The 18,959-nt window shown below is 38.6% G+C and overlaps 1 protein-coding gene across 1 annotated transcript in view; it reads right to left on the reverse strand.

The window, feature by feature from the left end:
* Positions 1-18,959, reverse strand: part of hipk3b (homeodomain interacting protein kinase 3b) — a 53,087-nt gene that overhangs the window by 20,926 nt on the left and 13,202 nt on the right. Inside the window, exons 2-3 of the mRNA XM_061744423.1 lie at positions 17,354-18,671; positions 3,542-3,665 (exon numbers count right to left, since the gene is read on the reverse strand). Of these exons, the coding sequence (XP_061600407.1) occupies positions 3,542-3,665; positions 17,354-18,671 (1,442 nt within the window). The remainder of the gene's footprint in view (positions 1-3,541; positions 3,666-17,353; positions 18,672-18,959) is intronic.

An 18,959-nucleotide genomic window follows, 5' to 3' on the forward strand; every position in this document is an offset into this window, starting at 1 on the left:
CATTTTCCTTTCAGTCACAGTCATGTCCTTGTTGGCTACAGTAAGTAAGTAACTAAGTAAAGTTTATTTCTATAGTGCCAGTGAGCAGCTTGCAGTCAGGCATTTCGCTGCCACATTCACTTGATCATTACAGTCATGTGAAGGCACGAGGTCCGGTCCTCGAAGAAATCTGTACTTGAAGCAAAGAAGAAGACCAGGAGCAGCAAAAGTGACAGTCTCCTTCAGTTATGGGCTGTTTGAAGCCCCGTCTTTAAAGGGTCTGGAAAATGTTGTCTGAATCTCTTTTAATGGTGTAACCTGAATAGTTCTCGAGTTGTGCATGACTGTAATTTCACCAACAGCATGTGTTGGCTTTTTTTTTTTCTTTTTTTTTTATAAAGCTTTTAGATTTTTGTGGCTCTAATGGTTTTTTTGAAAAAAGTGTGACAGGAAATGAGGACAGCAAGAGCAGGGAGGCCGGGAGTCGAACCAAGGCCATCTGCACGAGGACTGTAACCTTCGTGCATGGGACATCTGCTCAACCAAGTGAGCTACCTGGCACCAACCACTGCATTGGGGGGGCTGATATACAGTCAAGACTTATGTGAGTGTGTGTGAGTGAGAAAGAGAGCAACAACTGGGCAAAGAAAAGCATTGCATGCAGCTTCACAATGCTACTCACTATATTGGACAGTGCAAAATAAATTCATGCTAGTGGGTTGCTAAATATATTTCAAGTAGCTGTTAACATACCAGGGGAGCCCACCAAAGTATTAACCTTGAGTGGACAACTCTGTTGATACCAGAGTAAGATAACACAGCCTGTGACTGAGGGCTCTGCTAGCGTTATTTTTAGGCTCTTGGCACTCGCTTGGGTATGTTTAGCACAGTAAAGTGGTCTTAAATGTTTGATAAAGTTTATTTTTCTAAAATGTCTTGGGTTGTTCCTTCTCCTTGGCATATTTTTACCAAACAGGTTGGGGTAATTGCCATCTGTGGGTAACTAACAGCAGTGAAAACATTTCACATGCCATAAAGAGGGATTTCTTCGCCCCTCATTGATCGGTCAAGCTGGAGATTGTCTGATTCTGGTCAGAGAGATCGCCCAGAGCTTAAAATCTACAGCGGTTTACAGATTCTGTCACTTCTTTTCTAACAGTGGGTTCTGATCTGTGTCTAACACACACTACATTCCCAACATTCCTTTCCTCCAGTCATGTTACTTTTCAATGTCAGTTGTTCACACTCCCTATCTCCGTCAACCTCTGGCTTCCTCGCTCCCTAAAATCAACACTCATTACCTCATCCGCACTAAGCAGCCCCATACTAAAATAAGAAGGTACCCCACCCCCTACTTCACTCATCAGAGATATCACTAAAGCCATTTTGCAACATAAAGACTTGTTCTTGCGAAAGCAAATTAATTATATTTAGACTGGTGCCACGGCACCCGAGGTGTTGAGTTAAGTCTCCTGTAATAGTTCAGTTGTGGGTGAAAAATGATGCCTGAACATAAAAATACATTGCTGTGAGAGCAGTATGCAGCTGCGCTGAGTAATGTAGGGGGCTGCATGGGACAGAAGAGGATCTGACTGAGATTCTTTTGGCAGGATTTGAGTGGATGGGGATCTGTGGCAGGAAAAAGCCGCTCAACATAAGCCCAGATCAGTCTAGTCCAGGGAAGACGCAGTCAGAGCTCCACTGGGAGGGAGGGTGGGGGCATCCAACAGCTCTTAATACACATCACATCAATCACAAGAACATGCCCTTCTGCTCACTGTAACAGACACCATCTGATACAACCCTCAGAGTGTGTACGTCACCAAGCAACCAGTCCATCCTGTGCTTAAATTTCCTTTTTGTAAGCACTGTGGGCACACTGTCTTTTCATTGCTTAAACAAAAAAAAATACATATGTAATTATTTACAAAAAATGTCTCCCTATCCTTAACTTAAAAAAAAAGAAGCCCTTTTTGAACATGAAATACATAATATTTAAGGCTTCCAGAAGTTGTCACAGTGGTGGAATTCAAGCATTCAGACAGTCACTTTTTCATAAAATGTTCCTGAAGGCGCACATTCCGGTACTGGGCTTTCGGTACAGTGCAGATGTGTGCCGATCCACATACAATTTAACAGTAGCTAGTTAACAGGCTTGTTTTGCGTGCAGAGCCTACTTCAAATCAGAGTTCCCACACGGCCATCTTAAGTGGCGAACTGGACTTTTGTAGCCAGCACCGGACTCCCACATGGGAGGAGCCGGAGCTTGAAGACCCTCCCTTATCTTTAAGGTCTCCTGTTTGGCAACACTTCGCTTTCCCGGTGAAAATCAACAACGGACAAATAAAAGTAGATAAGATGAGAGCAGTGTACCAGCGTTGTGGCAACACATCAAACCTCATAACATTTGAACATACATACATATATACACACATATATATATATATATATATATATATATATATATATATATATATATATATATATATATATATATATATATATATATATATATGGGTCAATGACGAATAAGGATTTTCAACAGGTCAATGTTTTGAGTTTCTTGTCAAGATGAATTGGCACTAGCCTTAAAAAAGTAATGTGGTGCAACCATGATTCATATTAAAATAAATTAATTTCCTTAACATCTTGACATCTTTTTTTTTTACAAGTTTTCAGTATTATACAGAAATGGTTGTTTTTTTAATGGTCGCGCCACATGATATTTCATAAAATGGACATAATCAGTCAAACTTTGTTCGTATATTATGATGGAAATATAAATACAAATGTGTTGCAATCTTACACACTACAAGACATTTCAGAAATCATGCCAGATAGAGCAGAAGATTGATTTAAAAAAAAGGTTTTCAAAACCAGAGTCATGGTCGGACGGTCGCACCACATGACATTTTGACGCTTAAAACGACAACAAAATCCCAAATAACTAGTATTTTTTGTAAAATTCAAGTGAGTCCATATGTGGGACAGGTTGGTCATATATATTGTATTTTCTTATCCATTTAAACCTTTTTTGAATTGAAAAAAAATCTGTTTTTCAGAAAATATAGGCGTCACGTCCCATATATATATATATATATATATATATATATATATATATATATATATATATATATATATATATATATATATATATATATATATATATATATATATATATATATATATATATATATACATATATATATACATATATATATACATATATATATACACATACATACATACATACATACATACATACATACATACATACATACATATTATATACACACACACACACACACACACACTTCATATGTATACATAAGCACATTGCCTATCCAAACTTCAACATCAGAAAGCAAGCTTGTAACAGAAAGCTGTATTATACAAAATTCAAAAGCAAACACACCGAGGAAAACAAAAGCCTGAGGAGAAGATCTGCCACCTGAGCCATGTGAGGATCGGCAGTGTAAAAATGGAAGAGCCAGAAGTACCAGAAAAAGATGAGACACGGTGACAGCTGTTAAAAAGCCCACGGTGAGAAAAAGGTATTTACCTGGTCATACTCCAGGGCCCCGGGGTAAAGAGGCCAGCCCAGAAACAGTTCAGCTATCACGCAGCCTAGTGACCACATGTCTATGGCTTCACAAAACGGCAATCCCAGAATAATCTCTGGAGCCCTGGGGAACAAACAATACACACAACTGTTAGTGTAGTCACAAAATCATTTTGATCACATTTTAAAAAACAAATTCCACATAAAATACAGACTGTAAATATACAGTCTCATCAAAAGGTGGTTAGCTGATTTGAAAAAGAAAAAAATCAACAACTGACTTTATACAAATGTATCTAAAAAAAACAGATGAGCATATAAATTACGTTCCTACAAAATGTAAATGATTATTCTTTAGCGACAAACAAATCTGGCATTTCAGAAAAAAACAACACCTTTGGGTTTTTGGAGTTCAAGTTCTTTACATATAAAATTTTAAAAAAAGGATAAAAATAAAGGCTACACCAGAGTTATACATGCACATATTATCATCTGTATACATCATTTACATACTAACAAAACCTAGACATTTACTTGTTATAAATTCCATGACTCGCTCTTGTATTTTCTGGTTATGTAAAGTTGTGTTCATGTGTTGACCAAATTAACATTTATTTTGGATGTCATGCAATTCCTGATTGTGGCCACCCAGATGGGATTTGCAGTACATGTCAAATGGAGCCAAGTGACCTGCCAGCCAGTGTTGCAAGGACTGTGTGCCAAGTGTCAGCAGGCCGTGCCAGTGGGTTAGCAGATCAGTCCGGCCGGGTTCAGCTTTGACTGGCTGTTATCTGCTGCATCTGCACTAGCCTGGTAGAAAGAACCCTACATGCTTACGCTGTGTTCATTCATAGTAATATTTTAATTCAACATCACAGGAAGAGCTATTAGAGACACAAGACTATCAACATCAGTGAGACACCCTGATCACCAAGAAGGCTGTGTTTACCACACCACAAATCCTACAGAAATCACAGACCGATGATGGGATGGAGACCACGGGCTCTTTTTTCTGCTGTAATCCGTTCTGTCCAGGAATAACCTTTAAATAGGGGTGGGAAATCTGCCCAAAGGATTCTAGGATGATCTTCTGAAGTACAATCATTATTCTCCCAACAGATTTGGTTTAACCCATGACTTTAGGGGATTATTTGTGCAAATGGAAACAAAGAACAAATAACTTATCACTCACAACAACCTGCCCAACTCACAACCTTACGTGCTACTTTCAGACAAGTCCGTCATGCTTATTCCACAAAAATAAAAAGTTAACACTTCTGTGATTTGTTCTGCCTTTAATGAACGTCATCCTACTTATGTCATAATCAATCACACTTTCACTTTGCTCATGTGGTGTAGGAAGATATAGATACGTTTTTTTTATGTAAATCACAAAAACTCTACTTTTCCATTGGAAAGCTAATCAAGTAATAATTTAAGACAATATGATTAATAAAAAGTCAGAATGCCCACCTCTACCTAATATATGAAAGACAAAAAGAGAACAGAACTGTTATATTGGACGCAATAAAAAGGAGACATTAAAAAGAAAAGAAAATACCCTGGAGAATAATGCCCTATGCTGTACACTGACTTATAAGAAAAGCTATGTGCACTGAGACTAAAATGTTCCTACATTGCAAATTGTATTCACCAGTAGTGCTGAAGACTAATTTCTCATTTCCTTCCATAGCTTAAAATAGCATAAATATACATATAAGATCATGCTTTGAGATTATTTCATAATAAAGCTATCCCTCTTATCTACGCAGATAACATCAAGAATAACTAAACCCTAAAAGTACACCAGCGAGATACTTGAGCAATAAAGATATATTGCATTTCTGTTCTGCATATACATAGAAGATATCCCCTAGAAACCATTTACCAGCATGAAACAATCCGGAGGATTTTAACACTCCAAGACTGACAGAGGATCTCATGTCATTGCAATCAGCTCACATTGCATCGCATGTCTGCTGTTCCACAAAACTCACATACCAGCCAAAACAACTTTTCACTCTCATACTGAAGTATTTAAAGAGATCGGGCAGACATCTATCTATGATGACATCCTTAAATCCTTATGGGGCTAAATGTGAGACGCATGGACAAGAACGGCAAACCTAAGAATTGCTAAATTAAGTTTTTGACCATTTTTTTCCCCACATAGAAGACAGATACAGTACATACTATGGCTGATGCAGTAGCAAAATGCTGCACTAAAAAAGCGATGCCAGTAATTTAGGCCTCACAAGCATGTGCTGTTTATAAAGAAAAGGAATTTACTTGAAGCTGTGGAGCTGTGAAGCTGGAATGAGAGGAAACATTTTTGAAAACTGGAAAAATACATAAATTATTGTTGATTGGCCAACGGCTTTTGGTGGGTAATTTTTCTTTATTTTACTGAGAAACCAGATTTCTGTATTTTGTTAACTTATTTAATAATAAGACACATGCATCTTTCCAACACATTCTAAAAAAGTAACATAGAATAAAATTCCTGCAGGTTCCTAGGATTGTTTAATGATATCATCTACTGTAGAGTAAAATAAAATGATTTACTGAAATTTTTCTGTGATGGAAAAAAAAACAAATAAAAGCACAAACCCAAATCATATCTGGGGTTCACACTAGCGGAGCAGCAAGCAGAATAACAAACTGAAATAAAGAGAACAAACTACAAATCACAAGGTCTCTCTTTTGGTTTGAACAGTTAAGTGGAGGTTGCCATGGCTGCACGCCTCTGTCCTGATCAACACAAGTAAAGCCTCACTGCCCTCCAAAGAAACCAAAGCTGTTTTCCACTCTGAGGATATGACATACAAGCTGAAGAACCAGTGAGTGCTGGAGGAGAGGACGCCTCGTGACCGTCCATCGCCACGTGCATGAAGCACAAAGGAGGTAGACAGGTACAACAGAAAGGGGATGACGCACTCCAGCATCAAGTAACATCCGAAGAAGTAGTGGCCACAGTATAAAAAGTACTGGTTCTCAAGTTTAACAGCCTAAAGTACAACCATCATATGCAGTCTTAAGTATCTGAATCATATCAATAATGAAATCATCTTAAATTAATTTATTAGGGTCTTTTTTTACACTGGAGTTGATTTGATTATACATTTTTAAGAGTGACCCAAATGCACGGAAGCCAAACAAATTTTTCCTCGGTCAAAAGACAAAAGTATGAACATAAGGGCTGCTGGCTGATGTTACTGCACAGGTTGAAAATTAATGACTTTGAACAAGACAAGAGTTGACACAATATCACCTTTTCCTCACAACCTCAAAGGTGTCCACAGAGATTTGTATCATGTGATCATTCAGTCAGCAAAGCAGAAAGATTTGCATCACTAGGACTTGCAGAAAAAAAAAAAAACATATTTAACTCATATTATTTTATTTAAAAAAAAAAAAATGGCAGTACATTTTACAATTTTTCTTGCTCAATTAATTTCTTATTCACAGCAGTGTCAGAACAATGTTTTGTTCAGTTTCCCTTTTATATTTTTTCCATCATGATTGTGCATGTACACATTAAAACTCTTATATTCTGTCATCCTGCCAAGACACGGACACATATTTAAGTTCATTTGCTTGCCCAAGTCTAAATTTGTCCTCATTATTAATAAATTGGGTACTGCCAAATTCCAATAAATCCGCAGTTCCTTCAAGGAGCAGAAACGAGCTTGAACATTGCCCAGACTTGTTTCAACATTAAGATCATCATGCTGGATAACCTTCTGTCATCAAAGACAGACAAGCAGCTTTACTGACAGCATTTAAAGCAGAAAACAAGCCACTTTCTGCAAATGTCAATCTTTCTTTAGTTTCTTTCTTTAGTGTGGAGACATTATGTGCATTTTTATCTCTTAGTTATACTTAATTTACCAGTTACCTACCCAAAGAAAAAAATAAATAAAATAACATCCACGAGTCCTAATGTTTATCGTAAAGACCACGAAAAGGAAACTTTACTTTGTATTCATCTCAAACTGCATAGAAAACTCCTATAGGTTCATTTACACGAGAGCTGGCGTAAGCTCAGCCACTGACGGCATGGTCACCCCATGATGAGAGAATCAACTGTATTTCAACTCTCTTTTACGACATCCTGCATTCTTATGAACACAGAAACAATGTACATGCACTCTGCTCAGACCTGTGATAAAGGATACAAAGTTTTAGACATGCTTTACGGATGTAAAGCCCTTAACTTGCGGACATGAAGATGCTGCTTTCATTTTTTCAGCACATCTGGAATGTGAATCTTGTCCAGTTTTCAATGGTTGATATGCAGAAAAAGAAGCAAAAGTTCTTCCTGGTGTTCTTATGACAAGAGCCTATGCCTCAGGATATTTCAAATATACAAGGGAACTCGTTAATAATAATAAAAACGTGTTATTTTTTGGACACCTACAAGGACATTTTCAGACATGATGAAGTGCTTGAAAGTGGGAAGACTGGTTGGAGTGATTTTTTAACTATGAGCATAATTTAGTAAAATAACAATGAAAAAATTCTGCTAATACTATTAATACAAAGGATCACACTTTTGTCTACACCTAATAAACAACATGTCCTATATTCAATGAGCAATGTTTTAATCTTACTGAAAGAGTACACATTAAACTGTGAAGGCTATTGGCCATTTATATCCTTGAAAATAAAATCTCTGCGTAGACGCCAGCAGCATGGTAGCAGCGAGATACAATTTTAAGGTGGTACCAGCAAAAAGACATTCATTTTATGAGGACAATTTCAGCATTCCTGCACTCCTGCAGTACCAGGAAAACAATCTGTTGCTGCAATTATGAAGGAATTCAGAAGGCTCTCATAGACATGTGACACCAACTGGCATTATTAAGAGTTGAACTCAAATGATTACCAATTATCTTTATTGTAAACACGTGAGCACACGACCAACATGTCCTGAAAGGGACTTATTCCATCTCATGTCCAACATCAGGTTGCAGAGTGTGTACACAGTCCAAAATGTTTTAATGTAATGTCATAGTCAGCCAAAAAAAAAAAAAAAAAAGAAACAACACAAATTCTGCTTTTGTTTTAAAATACATGCTGTTTTGAAACAAATCCTGCAGTACCAGGAAAACAAACTGTTGCTAGGATTATGGAGGTATCCAGAAGGCTACAAAAACAGTTCAATAAGAACTAAAAACCTTGGTGTTTAAGCGATGGACTACAAGCCTGTGTAAATGGCTTTTGTCATAAAAGTACACTGAAACAATCATTACCTTGTATCTTGGATATTACAGAGTTCATCAAAAAATGTTTTTTGTGTCACAAAAAATTCCCCATGACACTAAACAACCCTCTAAAAGCGCCTGAATTGATTACATGCTCACAGATGTACTTTTTCGGGGAAAAATTAATCCAGTCATGTTAGTCCAAATATCTCGATAGTCGAGAGTGAAACAACAGCTTATGTTTTTATAAAACCACAGACAATCTAGATTACATTCATTTCATTCAAATTTAATTCTGCCTCTATTAGTCCAGTTGGATGTTTTTGATATACGTGTTTCCAAAAAATCCTGGCAGAGAAATACATTTGTTTCTGGGAAGTCTTGTGATCTTCAGCAAAGATGGTTCTAATCTAATTAATCATTTACACCAAGGCTGGGCGATATGACAATATTAGATCGTGAACGATTACAACGTGAAGATGATCTTTCAAACTGCAGAGATCGTCTAGGGCTCATTCTATAAATTGCATTTATATACTGATGCACCGACTCACCAAACATTTTGACGCCGTCAACCTGACCGACCAATCATAGTGATCTACAGGCAGAGACACGCTTTCCTACCCGCCTCCTTGTTTGTGTGTGTAGTGATGGCTGAAATCACAACGGGGTTGGTTGCAAAAAAAAAAAAAAATTATTCCACCTCAATTATATGGAATTGGTTTGGATTTTCCGCAAGTGATCGAGTTCAAGCAAATGTAGTTTGCAATGCGTGTAAAAAATAACGTTTGCATGCCGGGTGGTCACACAACAAATCTGTTTAATCCCCTGAAGAGGAAATACCCCAAGCCGTATGCTGAGAGCCAAACAGCGAGAGGCCCGGCAGCTAGCATGAGACCAAAACAAACAATATTCACAAAGGCAAGTGTGATAAGTCAAGCAAGCGATGGAGAGAGGTAACATATTCATTCCTAAAAATCAATTTGAATGTCTAAAGATTGATTTTTTCATTATTACATTTTCGCCAGGCGAACTTTAATCCCAGTAGTCACGTCATTTAATTCACACGCGCGTGCTGTGAAACTATCAAACAATGAACATGGTGTCGAAGAGTATCGGTAGCATTAAAAGTTTTTGAGTGAAAAGGAGTTTGTGAAAAAGTTTTTTGTTTTTTTTTCTTCATTTCTTGGACTAAATTAACTTTTCTTTCGAGAAAATGCTCCAAGAGGGGTCACTAAAAGCTGGGGACACTGCGCGCTTCTCTACCCCCTCCCGCCCCTGCTGCCCTCGTGAACAAAACAAACATGTCGCCTGAGAAACCAGCGCAGAAGCTACAGAACGACCGGATTACTTCCAGGTACAGAGCAGCTTCCCCAGGACTGTTAAGGTTGGAAAATACTTGCTGTTTGAGCCTGTGTTAGCATCCGCTCGCACAGACATCCAGCTGCATTAAGAAACGGACATCGCTTGCGCACCACGCGAGGACACTGGGTCGTATTGTAATAAAAAACTACGATTCCACCTATTACAGACGTCGCCGTTAAAGTACATGATCAGCCTCTTTGTGTTGTAACGTTTATGCTTTTCACTCTAAGTGATCCTCGCATGTAACCTTTCATGTCCAGTCAACCGTGTGCAAAACTTGCAGATTATAGAATCGCCAGACACGTTACACACAGACACGGACACGCTCATACACACCCCCACCCGTGCACAACCAGCGTTCAGTGCTCTGTATATTTCAGCTTAAATTTCAAAATGTTATATTAGTTCAATGAAGTTCATATTATCTATATTTGCTATAGCTTGTTTGGTTTCTTCTGTTATCGGACACACGGTTTGTCATGAAATACCTGAAAAATGCCGGGTGCTTCATGGCAAGCTGTGTGTCTGGTGACAGAATGAATCAAGCTAAAATGATTTGTTCACTGCATGAGCTGTTGCAATTTCTTTCTTTTTTTGCACTTTAAATGGATATCGAAAGGAGTACTTGAGTTATTTATTTCTTATTTCATACAAATAACTTTTGGAATTTTTTTGTTTATGCCCAAAAAAGGAATGTCTTGTTGGACACGAGAATAACTAGTGCCATGATTTTGCCTTTAAATATATTTAAAAGTATGAAAACTTTTAAGTTTCCAGTTATAAATTGCATAAATTGTCTATATTTCATTACTTTATATACTGCCATGGGGTTACATTTGCATAAAAGGCTAAAAATCAAATGCTCAAAAATTAAAAACCTAAAAACAAAGAAAAATAAAAACAGAATGTGGGAAAAAATGAAACTGTTTTCATAGCGCCCTACCTCTGTTTGCTGCCCTGGATCTGTTTGATAATTCGGCCCCACACAATGTTTCTGAAAGCAATTATATCAGCATTCTGGGAGGCGATTGGTCCTTACAGCATCATTAGCTGCCAATAATTGCTGTTGAATCTCAATATAATACTAGTATTAATATGTTGAATTCAAACGCCTGCTTAAAGTAGCTGACCCACGGTACGAGCTGCCCAGGCATAAATACTTTTCCAATTGTCTGTTTTTCATTTTTCAATTCAAGATAGTGATAAAATTGAAATCGTAATTTTATTTATTTATTTTTTTAAATCTTGATATAATATTTTTGCCATATGGCCCACCCTAATTTGCACTGATCTCAGAACATATTTAAGAATTTATAATGTGACTTTCATTGGCGCTCTACAGTGTAATTGCTTGAAGGCATCTAATCATTTTAGAATGCACACAAAAAATGTGTATAATCCAAACTTGCACATGAAAATGAAAACAGCTGACGCTGTTGATCTGGTTGACCTTGAGTGAGCAGGTCAGAGCTCTCTTGTGTTTCAAGCTGTCCTTATTTCATTCTGGCTGTCTATGTGTTTCACCATCTATAGAAGTCAAAGCACACTGGCCAGCGTCCCATGAGCTATTTTAAGTAACCTTCCACTCTCAGCCTCAGCAACGCTGTTCCTTCACAGTATGCCCGGCCTCTGACTAGAGGTTCAAGATACATTGCAGGAGTGGGACTTCCTTCCTTAACGCAACTTAATCAAAACGTGAGAATCTAATCAAATTCTTTCAAAAAAGGGAGGATAAAAGAAACAGCCCAGACAACTTTGTTTCAATCTGTCTGTGACAAGTTGCTCAAACTTGAATTAGCAAATCAATAGGAAATGACCAGCTCATTTACCAACAAAACAGTGCTCGCTTGTTATTTAAAAATAATAGGCTCTACACGCGAGTAACACTTAAAGCAGCACAATGTAACTTTCAGCTTTTGTTGAGTTTGGCGGCTCCTGGTAGTGCTTTACCAGTAGTGTGGAAGGGTTCCTACCATGCACCTCCAAGTTACATAGCGCCAGTGAAGGCGATACAGACCCCTCAGACCATGACAGAGGTGTCATTAAACCTGTTGTAAGTTGATGTACCATCACAATGACTATGGAAATATTACATTAAGGTGGAAAAGTTACATAGTGCTGCTTTAAAACCTCTGTAACACTTAAAGGAGCATGAGGCAGGATTTATGAAAAAAATGTGTATACGTTTTAAGTTTTCTAGTAATAATGTCAGATGAAGCGTTCCAAACCAAAAGGAATGAGCCCTCTAGCGTATCTCTCCGTTGCCTTGAACAGGCTGTTTTCTGCAAAATGTGCTGCAATTGTGGGGCCGAATTTCCCGCGCTGTCCTGCAGATGTGACGTCAAATGACGCTGCATGCGCGTTCTCCCCGTTCTCCCGTGCCGGCTTCGCTGTTGGCTGCAGTACCCCCGACGGCCATCGTGGCGAAGGTGGCGCTAATCAGTCTCATTTCTTAAAAAGGAGCCTCATGCTCCTTTAAGTTGTTCAAAACATATTAACTGAAAAGTTAAATGAAAACAGATTAAAAAAATAAACCACTACTTTCACATATTGGTCATAACTATAAGACGTGAGATGGATACACGGAAGTAAGGAGATTACCATCGAAGACACAACAATCCCGATGAATACCAAAATAATACAAAAGATAATTTTCACTACTAGAATAAATAAAAGTGCAATCTTAACTTTAATGCTTAATTCATTTTATTAATGTAGGAAAATGATTCTGCTAATGTTGTCTGCATGTTGTTCTTAGGGTGCTGCTGCTGCTCTTTTGCAGCTCACAGACACTTCACCCAATTGTTGATGATGCTGGAATACACTAGTTGTCGTTTTAATTTAAGCTGCCATGGAGTATAGATAAACTTTACTGCAGACATAACATTGTACGTCTTACAAACTACCAGATACCAGAAGAAACTGTCTGTTCCCAGGAAAACTTTCAGAGAAAACTATTCACTTGTAAACAACACATGCTGCTATGTCTATGTTGCAGATGTGTCTACATCTTCAGAGAACTCAACTAGCGGAGGGGGAGAAGAGTTATACACTGCATGATTTTGGTTTGTCGGAGGTGAAGGATGGCCCTCGTGAAAAAAAAAGTAAATCACGGTACACCCCTTTCACTCTAACACTAACTCCCTTTACAAAACTGACATCCCAAGTTGGCCCCTTCTTCCAAACCATGACAAAATTATCCCCCTTCATTACTTTTATTTTTGGCATAAAATCTACTATTAAAAATGCAGTCCAGTTTCTTGTTTTGTTTATTGTCTACCAATCAGCAGATGCAGATGAATCCTAGCCTGAGTTTTATCTTATATAACTGAAAACACTGTACAGTGTCTAGGAGCCGTGAGAAACCGGTTCTATGAATGTTTTGATATATTGCCCATGTGTTAGTTTGACCACAGCAATATCTTAATTGGTTAAATAATGTGCCACTATGACAAATGTTCCTATTCAGTTAGTTACAGTTGCTTGTAGGGCTGGGCGATTTTGGAGAAAAATAAAATCCCGATTTTTTTTCTCTGAAAACCCGATTTTCGATTTCGATTTCGATTTTTTTGGTAAAACTACAAAAAACAATGGAATAAATTGTTTCAAATATTTTATCTTCATTTTTAAAGAAAAATAGCAAAAACTTTCCCTATTGGGAATTAAGTGAAAGATACTGTAAGAGTTTAGTAAAGTGACAACATTTACAATTTTCTTGACCAAACAAAGATGACTAGACGGGCTCTGTCTGTAATGCAGCCAGCTGCAAAAAAGAAAAATCGATTTTCCGATTTTCCTTTTTTTTAACATCGATTGTGATTAATAAATCCGATTTAGATTTAAAATCGATTAATCGAACAGCCCTAGTTGCTTGTGTTCAATGCTGAGTGAGACGTTGAAAGAAAAAAAAGAAAAAAAAATTATATACATACCTACATATATACACACACACACACTTACCAGCCACTACATTAGGTACACCTGGTATACCTAATGAAGTGGCAGGTGAGTAAAACATATATTCACCACTTCTTAGTTTGTGTGTATACATATATATGTACATGAATGATTTTCTGTCAACTGTTATAACTACATAGCAAAAGTAGTGAGAAACTGCAGGCCACTGACGCTTGAGGCTGACACAGTTGACATACTCCAGCAGCTGCACTGTTCACTTCCCCCCACAAAAGCACAGCAAAGTATGACAGTTCTATTCTGGGCAACTTCCTGAAATAAAGCGCATTCACAACAATGGCTCACACAGCTCAAAGAGTTGGACAAAGTACTGTTCACTTTGTAAGGAAAAACTAAATATACAGCCAATGCAAATGACAAGTATCTAATGTCTATTTGCATCTATTGTCAATGACCATAACATTTCTGGAAAAATATGACACTTCACTACCTTGGTGTTCAGGGAATTAAATGATTCAAATAGCATGTAAATGCTGCACATTATAACAGCCTGCTCCAAATGTGGCCCATAAAAAACCACAAATGTGGTCCAGTCAATCGGAAAATGGACTGGACAATCTGGAGGCAGAAAATCAAATGACTTAATTTGTCAAGTTCTCCCTTGGTCGTAAGATATTAGTATATTGGCAAAAATGTGAGTGGAAAAAGAGAATGACAGTGATTTGCTCAGTTTAAACTTCTAAATGATCCCTTTTCATTACATCTCACTAACATATGCCAACTGGCTAAATACACAAATATTATTCCATCTTCTACAATAAAACCACTCATTACTGCACAGCATCAAGTTGATAAAAACATCATACAGATATCATCCAAAAAAAGTCTAACTGGGTATGGACAGTCTTGGCTAATTCTGCCTGCTAGTGTATATTCTACCAGTATACTGGTTGTGTCCTTCACTTCTATTATTTAATCACACATTTTTGCAGTTTGTATTAATATTCCTGCAGTTTCCAATGGTGACGCTCAAATTCTTACAACCATCTCAAGGAAAAAAGACATGTAAGTAGGGATGTCCTGATCCGATCACGTGATCGGAAATCGGGCCCAATCACATTGTTTCAGACGTTGCATCCCGATCAGGGATCGGATTTGTATTTTATTCTCAAAATTTTGATCAGCGCATCAAACAGATGATGGAAAAAAAGCTAAACAACTGGTGTATCAACAAGCAACAGGTCCACGTAATTTTGTGGGACAACGCTGCTAATACTCACTTTACGTGACGTAAAGTGAGTTCAATATAGTTGTTTGTTTGTGGTGATCTGCACATGCACAGCGGTGTTACAGCAGAGGTAAATAAATAAAAAAACGAATTAAGCGTCTGTGTCGTCTTCCTAAGCTGAGCGTTCAAAAAAACGGCACAGGCTGCGTCGCGCATTCTAGCCGACTTTGCGTGCACGAGGTCAGCGTGATGGACACCCTGGCTGCTGCGGTGAAGATTGTAGGTCCCTTCAAACACAAACGTTTTATTCTTTATGCCAGAAAAGGACAGTAAGAAGTAAGAGTACAGTCTAAAAATCACATTACTGGCTTTATGACACTGTTGCACTTTTATTTGCTTATTTGTTTACAGGCCTGCTGTGTATTTTAAGTTGAGCTGCTGTTTTTATTTAATTCAAATTTATGTTTAAATTTGCGCTATTTTTACTGGGTAATAGTTGCACTATTATTACTTGATTCTTCAAGCTACCTCGAAGAAAACTGCACTTTTTAAATGCTAAATGATAAAATAAGAATAAAATAAAAATGAGGGACAACCGGGATCTGTTTATTTTGCATTTGATCATCTTTTTAATCTGTTGTGAAAGCATCAGATCGGGACTTGGTATCAGCAGATACTCAAAATCAAATGACTCTGTATCAGATCAGGACATCCCTACATGTAAGGTGTATGCTTTCGGGTGTAACCTCAATCAAGCAAATACAGCAATAAAACAATCATACCACAATAAAAGAAGCAGAACAGTATCCAACTTCCTCAGGTTTGTTCTAGTTGTTTGCTGTTCTGTATTCATTTATAGATCCAGAACAAACACAGATGTATTCATTTACAACACGTCACTTCTTTTTAAACACAGCTGTTGTTACCATCTCAAGGTTGTTTCTATTAATCAACGTAATCTGTAATACTGGTTTTCTTACTACATTTCCAAGACCGATAAAAACATAAGCATTCTATAATAATCTCAAAGGTACGGCTTGTCATGACACGCAGCCATGTTTATCCAAACCTTTCTTGATTTAATCCAACTCTACACATTAGGGCTGCACGATTCTGGACAAAATGAGAATCACGATTTTTTTGCTTAGAATTGAGATCACGATTCTCTCATGATTTTTTTCCAATATAAAATTTATTGCACTTATTACTTTAACTTTGCAACAGCTGAACAAACAAATAATAACAATAAACATCTCTTGTCTTCTTTACACAAACCTTTGAATAATTTAAACAATAATAACAATTTTGAACAATATTTGTTCCTCCCTGAGTTGAACACCCTTTCAGAAAGGGGACTTGTAACAGATCCTGTAGTTCTGAGGCAACAAATTATTCCTCTGGCTGGGATGAACCCCCCATTGCCTTTTGCTGCTATAAGCTGCCGATACAAAAGGTAAACGTTACAAAAAATATGATGGTGCCTGATAAAAGACTGGCATCAAATTTGTAACAGCTGACATTGAACATAAAAACAATAAACATATTTTTTTTTGTTTTTTTTTTATTTTTAAATCTTCGTCATTTGGAAATGAGATTGCGTTCAAGCATGAATCGAGATCGCGATTTTTTAATGATTAATCGTGCAGCCCTACTACACATTATGTATTATTCGTTTTCAAAGATTTGTTTATGATTTTTTTTTTTTTTTACCACTACATAATCCCTGTAAATCACATCTCCTCATAGTGCCAATGTAATTCCATATTTGTTTTAAAAAGTATATCAAACTTTTACGATTATTGTGGTTTTAAGGGCAAGGGAAAGCACACTGTAATTCTCAGGGACATCAGCAGTCACGCTGCTGTCTGCACTACAAGGTCACATCTTTTTTCCATCTAAGACAAGTGGCTCCTAAATATGCAGGATGCTGTGCAGCATGGCAGACATTTCCTTGTTCCGTTAGATGAAGGACATTTCAAACTAAATATGGCAGTGTGGACACCACAAGGGCCTGAAATGTGTGTGAAAATGCACAAAGTGTAAACCTGTTTTTATTCAAAATTGTCATACATTTCCTTTAACCTTTGTTGTACTCACCTATAGTACCGAGACTGGAGGTACGTTGAACATACTGCTTTGGATACGTGACTGGCTGAACCAAAGTCTATCACCTTCACCCTGTAGGGCTGCCTCACCGGGTCCACCAGCATTATATTCTCTGGCTTGAGGTCTGCATGGATCAGACCCATGCTCTTTAACTTCTTCAGAGCTGTAGCAACCTGCTGGAGCACAGGTCTTATCACTTTCAGGGGGAGCGGGCTGAACTTATTCTGCTTCAGGAAATCGTACAGGTTCTGCTCGAGCATCTCAAACACCAGGCAGGTGTGGCTGCGGTGCTGGAAGCATTCGAAGGCTCGCACCAGGTTGTGCTCATCTGCATTCTCCCCACTCAGACGAGCAAGGATGCCAACTTCTATTTGACCCTGCCGTGCATATGAAGGGTGGTTCTTCAGGATCTTCACCGCCACCACCTCACCCGTTCCCCTCTTCCAGCATTTTACTACCTGGCCAAATGTGCCCCGCCCCAAGAAATCCAGCACTTCATAAGTATTCTTCATGGAACACAGGACTTCATGCTGTACTACCTGATAGTCTCCATCCACCCCTCCTGTCCCTCCTGCAGCACCTACACCCCCATGCCCAACACCCTGTTTCGAGGGACCCCCTCCCGCAGCCCCGACAGCCGCTGGCGCCGTCACGGCTGCATTCCCCACATTCGTCGTTTGCAACATGGCCGGCAACATTGACAGTTCCTCCACGATCTGCATGGTGCTCCCTCGGTTTTCCAGCTCCTCACTTTTACGTTTCAGCCCACATCGCTGAGAGCTGTCGGCTGAGTTCAAACCTCCACAGTGCTCTTCTCCGTCCCCCTCCTCCTCCTCCCGTCCTCCTCCCTCGACTCCTCCACTGCAGCCCTCTCCCCTTCCCCCTCCTCCTGCCCTTGTTGCTCCACTGCTGCTCCCACTTGCTATGTCTGTCTGATGCTGTTTCCCTTTGCCCTGCGTTTGGACAACCCCTGCCTCCTGTTGCTTCTGGGCCACAAGTGGGCCTGGTCCACCTCCCCTTTTGTCGGGCTGTTGTCGTTGTACACCCCGGACCACCACCGTCTGCACCGGGTGCTCCTGTCGTCCACGTACTCTCAGTCCCGCTGCTAGGTCTCGGTTCACAAACGAGTCAGCTTGTTTAGTCGGGTGCACGATGCCAAGGGTTCTGCTGTTCAGATAAGTCCGCGGATGGGCCCTCTCATGGTACACACAGCTGCTGGGCTCGACTTTGAGTTTCTTCACACTGCTAAAGGCACTTGTCTGGGTTTGATAAATGTGTGGTGGGTAGACCAAGACTTGTGAGGCCATACCTGCAAAGACAGAATAAAACAATCGGTTATTAGATTTACAGAAAGCAATGTAGCCTCTTTTCCATATTACATTAAATAAATAAAACAAAAACAGGCAAGCAAGAACAAAACTAGGGCTGCACGATTAATCATTAAAAAAATTGCGATCTCGATTCATGCTTGAACGCAATCTCATTTCCAAATGACGACGATTTAAAAAAATAAATAAATAAAAAAAAATTATTTTTTTTTAAAGATGGCTGCATAAAAAAAGGACTAGGCCTATGTTCTAGGTTGTTGTAGTCCTGT

The sequence above is a fragment of the Cololabis saira genome, chromosome 2 (assembly GCF_033807715.1).
Source record: "Cololabis saira isolate AMF1-May2022 chromosome 2, fColSai1.1, whole genome shotgun sequence".
NCBI classification, from domain to species: domain Eukaryota; kingdom Metazoa; phylum Chordata; class Actinopteri; order Beloniformes; family Belonidae; genus Cololabis; species Cololabis saira.